Source organism: Merops nubicus, unplaced genomic scaffold (assembly GCF_000691845.1).
Source record: "Merops nubicus isolate BGI_N331 unplaced genomic scaffold, ASM69184v1 scaffold21371, whole genome shotgun sequence".
Taxonomy (NCBI): Eukaryota; Metazoa; Chordata; class Aves; order Coraciiformes; family Meropidae; genus Merops; species Merops nubicus.
The window spans coordinates 26,287-34,522 of record NW_008589274.1 but is presented as its reverse complement, the minus strand read 5'-3'; the positions used below and the strand labels follow the sequence as shown (position 1 = coordinate 34,522).

At 45.0% G+C, this 8,236-nt stretch overlaps 1 protein-coding gene across 1 annotated transcript in view; it reads right to left on the bottom strand.

The window, feature by feature from the left end:
- Nucleotides 1–693: 693 nt before the first annotated feature.
- Nucleotides 694–8,236, bottom strand: part of PDE7A (phosphodiesterase 7A) — a 33,726-nt gene continuing 26,183 nt past the window's right edge. Inside the window, exons 7-13 of the mRNA XM_008949558.1 lie at nucleotides 6,428–6,528; nucleotides 4,889–5,020; nucleotides 4,473–4,564; nucleotides 3,682–3,826; nucleotides 2,541–2,637; nucleotides 1,801–1,881; nucleotides 694–980 (exon numbers count right to left, since the gene is read on the bottom strand). Coding sequence (XP_008947806.1) covers nucleotides 769–980; nucleotides 1,801–1,881; nucleotides 2,541–2,637; nucleotides 3,682–3,826; nucleotides 4,473–4,564; nucleotides 4,889–5,020; nucleotides 6,428–6,528 — 860 coding nt within the window. The 3' untranslated portion in view covers nucleotides 694–768. The remainder of the gene's footprint in view (nucleotides 981–1,800; nucleotides 1,882–2,540; nucleotides 2,638–3,681; nucleotides 3,827–4,472; nucleotides 4,565–4,888; nucleotides 5,021–6,427; nucleotides 6,529–8,236) is intronic.

The window sequence follows — 8,236 nt, the reverse complement described above, 5'->3', positions numbered from 1 at the left end:
CCCGCCCCTTCCCAAACTCCAAAGTGTTTTCCGCCGTTAAAAAATGGCATTCCCATACAGCACTGGAGTAAAGCTTGGCTGTGCTCTATGATGAATGCTCAGTTCCCAGTGCACAAACAAAATTATGGCAAATGGGAGGCTTTCCTGGCATCCAAAGAAGAGCTGCAGTCTCCGATTTGATCTTGTTTTCTTTTAAAAAAGAAAAAAAAAAAACACAACCCCAAAAACCCAAGTTAGTGGTTCCTTCACAGCCATGCGCAAAGGTTTGAGTCTAGAACCGAGAGTTTCAGAGTACATGTGTAAACATCAAGTCTTGCCAGAGGCAGCAGAGGATGGGCACTTCACATTTCCGTAGGACACGGGCTGAGTGGAAGGTACGCGAGGCTCGCCGAGTTCCAGGAAAGCAGAACAATCCACCCCGAGTCTCAGGCCGGGAGACCGTGTTCTGAGTTTCACCAAAATAACCCCGAAGCCCTGTGGCACAACAAAGATCTCAAACTGTTCCTCCAAGGCTCAGTCACTGCTGTGCTTTGCATAATTCAAGGTTCCAAACGAAAACCAACCGAGGCGTGTGCATATTGCTCTATGTTCTGATCTTGCAGTTTAAAAAAATTTGGGTCCAAATGGTCTGTGTCAAAGGAAAACTTGGAAATAAATAATGCTGGCATCATTTTATCGTTTTAGCAAAACCTTGGGCTGGAAAGTATCTCCTTTAATCCAGTCGTGCAGATACCAAGAGAAGAGGCAGTTTAGTCATGAAGATTGAGGTCAGGACAATCGAGGTTCCTGAGGTAATATGTCTGAGTCCATCTCCTCGAAAGCGGGGTCCCCGTCGTCCCCGCCGCCGGCCTGCTCCCGCTGCACCCCCTTCCAGCTGGCCTTGTTCAGGCCCAGGTGGCCGAGCATGGTCTGCGACAGCCGCGTGTTGGAGAACCGCGCCCACTCCCCGAACAGTGGCTCCACCAGGTACGTCATAAAACCTTCAAAAACAAGCCAACAGGCACGCCCCAGTGAAAAAGGAGAAAGAAAAAGACCCCCACTCAAACTAAGCATTTTCAATAAAATTTAGGAGTAAAAAAACCCCAAATAAACAACGTGTCAGGCGACTCCTCTACAACCCGCGTCTGAAAGGTCATTTCCGTATGCAGGCTGCTTCACAAAACACTTCCTCCATTTTACTAGTCAGTCAGAAGAGCATTATGGAGGGTAACAGTTTAACCTCCTCTCTTTGACTGACCAAATAAAGGAAAATACTGGGAGAACATGTAGGTAGGGATCTAAACATTAGCCACTGAGTCACAGGAATTTAGGAAACCTAATTTCTAAATGAAATATTTTCATCACAAATTACCCCAGAGACAGTCTGATGACATTAAACGGGAAAAAAAGACATTTTGTCTCTTCATTTAATGCACTAATTCACACTCTGTAGTTAAATTGATTCTTTTCCTTACTATGTTTTTCACCAAGTCCTATTCAATCTACAGAAGTAACTTTATTAAAAATAACTGCTGAAGATCATTTTACTATTTTAAGTCCAACTCAATTTAGGGGGAAAAAAACAAAAGTAAAATTATAGCTATTCACCATTCTCCCTCCAATCCCACTCCATTCCAAGGAGAATGTTACACAGCAAATGGAAATAGCCTTGCTCTTAGAAGCACACACACAGAGCATGGACAACCCCTTGCAAATGTATCTAAAAGGCATTGTGGGTTGTTGGGTTTGGGTTTTTGTGTTAGTTTGTTTCCAAATTGCCTCCTGCAGGAAATCTACGGACACAAGTGGGAGCGCAGTTACCAATCTGGATGTTGGCCACAGTCTCCGTCTGGCGGTCGCAGAGCGGGCTCACTCCCAAGTGGTATTTCTTCTCAATGTCTCCTAAGGAAACAGAAGCACAATACAGGTGTTCAGTCCCTGAGTGCACACCACACCCTGGTGGAGTCAGGGAACGCCAGCGGAGGTGGCTGCACCCTGGGTCAGCTGAGCCAATCCTAAGAGAGAAGCAGCACCTTTTGTTTTATTATTAAAGCAATTCAGAGTGAATTTTGTCCATTATTATTACAGCAATTTAAGAATAGCAGACAAAATTCACTCCGTTTGTCAATTAAAAGCTTTATTAACTGCTCACATAAGTAGCCTTAACTGCACAGTAATGATACTCCTCCCCAGCTCTCACCTGCTCCCCAACAGGCCTTGCTGCCAAAGTCAAAATGGTGGTGACACGTGACAAATATTTCAGAAGTTACTGAAACCACTGCATAAAGTGACTGCAGTTATTGCCCTGCAGCACCTTGCAGGCTGAAGTCTCTCCTGAACCAGCCCCTCTCCATCAGGTTCTAAGCACATTCTTCATCACGTTTTAGTAGCACTGACCTTTTCAAATGTACACCCCATGAAAGCAAAAAAATCCCAAGCTGCACTGTAAATGTAGGACTCTGAACAGAAATCCCTTTATTTGCAGGCAGCTCTGACTCACAGCTGCTCTCTCCACAGCACAAACGTACAATGTACCCACAGATCCTGTTGCTCTCACTTGCCTTGATGGAAGAACTCCTCTGTAACTTTTTCACTCCACTGCTTACTCAGCTCCCACGTCCGACAGGGATTACAAATATCAGCACACTTCAGAGCCATCTAGGAAGCAAACACAGCTTTAGGTTCCCTCTGCACCTCCGGTTATTTACCTCCTGACAGCAGATCATTTTGGCACTAACAAACCTGCCTGCCCTTCGAGCTTCTCTCTCAATCATTCTCTAGAATCATATTTTAAAGCCTATCAGAACTTATGATTATCTGACCAATAGACAAATTCAGTCAACGTATTTCAGGGGCACTATATTTAGTGTATGCACTGAACATACAGGACACAAAAATAAACTTAGAAAAACAAAGTAAGTGAATAGTATCCTGTATTTCTGGCTATGAAGTTCACATTTTTAACAGTGTTTTGCACAGGATGAGAGGAAATGGCCTCAGGTTGCACTAGGGGAGGTTTAGGTTGGACATGAGGAACAATTTCTTCCCCAAAGGAGTTGTCCAGGCCTGTCCCAGGCTGCCCAGGGCAGTGGTGGAGTCCCCATCCCTGGAGGAGTTTCCAAGCCATGGAGATGTGGTGCTGAGGGACATGGGTTAGTGGTGACCTGGCAGTGCTGGGAGAATGGTTGGACTTGATGATCTGAAAGGTCTCTTCCAACCAAAACAACTCCAGGATTCCATCATTCTAGGACTGATCTGTTTGTCTGCTTTCTCTAGTAGCCCACAATAGGAACCCAATAATAAAAATTTCTCTACATCTAAAGAGACTGAAGACTTTGGTTTTTAAATTCACTGAACCTCTCTCTAGCCCAGCTGCTGAGTGACTCACAGCGACAGCGAGGAGCTTTCCTCCTGAAACAGGTTCTGACAGAGCATTTCACAGTTCTGAGACTACACCAGAGTCATCAGAACTAAACCCTGCATGGAAACCACTCTCCTTGCTTCAGCAGCTCTCAGACTCGCCAACACAGAACATCACTTCGGGGAAGCGGGGGAGATGGAAGTGAGGGAACAACCTTTTTGAAATGAAATAAAAGAACTAAAAGATATTTCTACTTCGTTTTGAGAGGAGTATTTAGCATTTTAAGTACATTATTTTTCACTCTCAAATTACATTTTCAAAACCCTTTCCAAGCAGCTCACCTGTAAAACAAAGTGCCGGTGGTTGGCATTCTCCAGGCAGAGGTCTCCCCTGTCCAGGTGGGACCGGAACATGGACAGATACTCGTTTTGCTGACTGATGTCTGTGGCAAGAATGAGATCACCTATCTGACTTTCCATCAGCTGCCTGGAACCAGTCACAGCACAGAGTCAGAAAAGCAGCACAGCTAAGAACAGCCATTCCCTACCCATTATTATACAAGTCACAAGCTTTATAACCAACATTTTCACTGAGCTGTTCCCGGGTTGAGTGTTTCGGGGTGTTTTTTTCTGGTTTTCCCTTTCTGAAAAACTTCCTACAACACCCCCAGAAATACCAGGATGTTTCACTGGGAGCTTCTAGAAAGACTACAACAGTTTTTAGACCCCCTCCCCATCATTTCCATATTTTTTTTTTCTTAAAAATGCACAAACTAATTGTTTAAAGATTGTTTCTTGTTCCAGGTGGGTGAAGAGGGGCTATTTTAAACTGCAGTTGTGGTGGCTGAAGGAGCAAAGGCTGCCAAGCTTGAGCCCAACAGGTGCTTGCAAAGATGCACACGCTTCTGCAGCCTGCTCACAGTAGATGTCACTTTCCAAAGGCCACCCTGCAGCTGGACAGCTCTGCTCCAACACCACGGAACCCTGACAAGAGACGATCATCTGCACTTTGCATCCAGAGCTGCTGTGCAAGAACTCAGCCTGTTTTGCAAGGCTCTCTTACCTCAGTGACAACCACACTGTCATCTACTACAACATCTTAAGCTCACCTCTACTATTTGGTGGAAACGTACCTGTCTTCTAAGGACATATGTGCAAATAAACCCGACTCTCTCAGCAAGCCCACTGCTGATCTCCAGTGATGGTTCTCTAATACTGAGGTATTCTGTGAATAAAAGGGGATCACAGGTATCCATCAATTACTTTTTCTTAATCCGAACAGCTCTTGGTGTAGAGTGGTACCAGACAGATTCATTGGGTTTTGGGGGTGGTGGTTTTCTCTCTTTTTTTTTTTTTTAATTTCAGGGCAGTTAAAACTCACAACTCCTGAATACTTTGTTAGCTTGTGTTTTTTTAATCCCAATGGCACGGAAACAATGTCTGATTCAAAGCTACCCCCAGCTAAACACGCCACAATTTACTCTCCCTTTCTGTACCTGGGCATCCTCCAAGCTCACTTTTAACAGAACAAACCCCGTTTTGTCCTTACCTTATATAAAGTTGCTAAGTAATGGTTTGTTTTAATGAGGAAAGGTTGGTTAACGCCTGGGTGATCCAAGTCATGCGTGGCAGCTGCTATTAAACTGAGCAGCACATCCCATGGAGTCAAAGATCTGGAAAGCTGTAAGATAACAACATCCTGTTAGCAACACAAGCGTGCCCTTTGAGAAAGGCTGGCACGGGTTTGCTGTTCTTTTGGAGAAATTAACTAACCAACAGAAAGTCAGAGGAAATTTTTGTAGTTCATCTCCCCTGCTCCATTTACCATCTCTCCTTCCTCCCACGGCTGTAACACGCTCTGGTGCAGCAGAACCTATAGCTGTAGATGTTACTAAAACACAAAGCCTATACTTGCATCTGAAGCATCACAAAACTTCCAGAGCTTCCAAAACTCCTCACGAATCAGCTCTGATTTGGCTCCCTGCACCAACAATTGATCTGAGAAACTGAGTGGGAGGAGTGGGCAAAGAGCCTCTGAAAAACATCTATGGAGCCAGAACTTGTTTTTTAAGTTCAGAAGCAGAATAAAGAGCTGTGTCATTCAAGGGAATATGAGATTGGTGATGATCTGCATCACGGCAGGGACCCTGTCTCATCTGCCTAGAGAGCATAGCAAGTCCCAATCTAATACAGAACGCCAGGATTTAGCCCTGGAATTGTCTAAGACATCACAGAACAGTGCAGGTTGAAACGGACCTCTGGAGATCATCTTGTCCAACCCCCCTGCTCCAGGTCACCCACAACAGTCTGCCCAGGATCACATCCAGGTGGGTTTGGAATCTCTCCAGAGCAGGAGACTCCACAGTCTCTCTGGGCAGCCTCTCCAGGCTTGGGCACCCTCACAGTGAAGAACTTTTTCCTCACATTCAGATGGAACCTCCTGGGTTCCAGTTTGTGCCTGTTGCCCCTTGTCCTGTCACTGGGCACCACTGACAAGAGTCTGGGCCCAGCCTCTTGCCCCTCCCACCCCCCTTAGCTCTTGATCATCATTGGTCAGATCCCCTCTGAGTCTTCTCTTCTCTGGGCTCAACAGCCCCAGGGCTCTCAGCCTTTCCAGGGCACAGAGATGCTCCAGGCCCCTCAGCATTTTTGAAGCCTCTGCTGGACCCTCCAGTAGTTCCTTGTCTCTCTTGAACCGGGGAACCCAGAACTGGCCACAACCCTCCAGAGATGGCCTCCCAGAGCAGAGAAGGAAAGGAGAACATCCCTCAACCTGTTGGCCACACATGTCTGTACACACCTCAGGAGACCACTGGCCTTCTGGGCCATGAGGGCCCACTGCTGGCACTTCCAGCCAGCAATCCAAGAAACAAATACTGAACTAGCTCAGCTCCTAGAGGCCTGTCACACTTCCCTGCTGTAGAAAGGCTGAGAAGAACCCCTCATGTCTTGCTAAGCCACCTCTAAGGGTCTGTTTTTCATGACGTGCCTATACACAGAGACCTTCCTATGGGCAAACACAACCCACACCCTCACAAATGCCTGTTTCTGTCTGGGGGTGCAGGGGAAAGCAAGGACACTCCCTTACCTTGGGCTCTTTTAAGTAACAGTGCATGGCCTGAGTCACATCAGCAGCATGAACTGCGTTATGATAAGGGTTTTGACTGTGATAATCTTCTTGAACCATCACTGCAGGGAAATAACAAACACCCACATTTAAATAAACCAGCAATTTCCCCCAAGTACCATTTTCTATGGCCTTGTTAGGCACAGGAATAAGTAACAGCACAAGTTACATCCACATAAAAGTGCCACAGCCAATAAATCATCAGCTGAACCACGACACAGGTATAAAAGATTTTTATGTGAAGAAACAGCATTTTAGAAATGAAATCAACTACAGAAGAAGTCATCTCAGAGCAAAAACTGAACAACTTGAAATCAATATGTAATCTGAGATGCTCTGACTTGGAGAACTTCCCCAGCAAGGCTCCCTTTGATAATCTCCCTACCTGAAGGTTGAGGTGACCTGAATAGAGAAAGAAGATGATATTATCTACCAAAGCACTGGGATGATGTCACATCATACATTGTAAAGAGACAGGATCAGAGGAATCAGTCTCTGCTTTCCTGTCACACAAAACACTTTGCTTTCCCCCTCAGAAGAGTGCTCATGGAAAGCCATCTCTACAGAGTTTAGGCATCTTCTCATACTTGTACTCAGGCAAATTTAAGCCCATATGAAATTTAGAAAGGAATCATCTCAGTCAGAAGATGGTTTGACTAACCACTCTCAGATTTAACATTCCCTGTTTAACTTCTTCCCTTGTTTTCCTCCTCTTCCATTTTCCTGGCCATCCTTAAACCTTACAGGTAGAATACTTCAAAGGGCATCAACACTAGCTTGAGTACACAGAGTGGGAGAACTATGATGTTAAAAGAAGGATGGAGGGGGAGAAGACCTGAAGCACAGCAATCAAACTGTATTCTCCAGTTCTGCCCGACATGGCACCTCAGCTCTTCCAAGCAAACCTCTGCAGGCCATCTTCCTGGCTGGCTATGGTCCATCAGTCCCATTCAAAGAATCACAACACACAGCCTCTTTTCCTGCTCAGTTTAAAGCCAGTACTCTCCATGTCACTGTAATGTTTCAGAGTTACTGTCAGGGCTCTGTGAAGAGCTGTGGGTCACAAGAAGTCAAGATATGGCAACCATCCCGTAGTCTCAACAGTACTCAATGCTCAGCTGACACCCCACAGGGAAAAATCACTAAAATAAGCATCTTTGGGCTCTATGCAGCTGCAGCAGACAACCCTTTCATCTATTCCTCACATTCAGTGCATTAATGGGGAGATCCTTCACCCATTCTTCAGTTTTTTGTGGCTTCAAAGGCTGGTCCAGATACTCAAAGGCTACAGTTGTCTTATTTGTTTCAGTCAAACAGACCTAGGACAGTGATATGATCGTGGCTGGCCAGCATTAGCATGGCACCATAACTCTGTGTTTCCAGGGATGCAGTACCCAGTATCATCTCTCCCCTTGTTTGGGTTTGGAAGAAGAACTTGAAAACACAGAGTAGGAGGAGACATATCTCCAAGGAACCTTTGGGAATCACAGAAAGGCTCCATCTGTGTATAAATAAACATTAATACATGCATACATATGTGATTTTATATATATACACACACAAAAATAAAGCACTGAGATCTTATTAAGGACTACAATCAGATTTCCCTCCTTAAAAAGATTCCAGTAAATTCTGAATTTAAGTGAATTTTGTGTGGCACTATGGACCACTTGAGCTGTCCTAGACTTCTGTAATTTGATCTTCAGATTATTTTGGACTAGGGTATAAGACATAGGGTGAACTTAAAGAAAAGAATAAAAAAAGAATTAA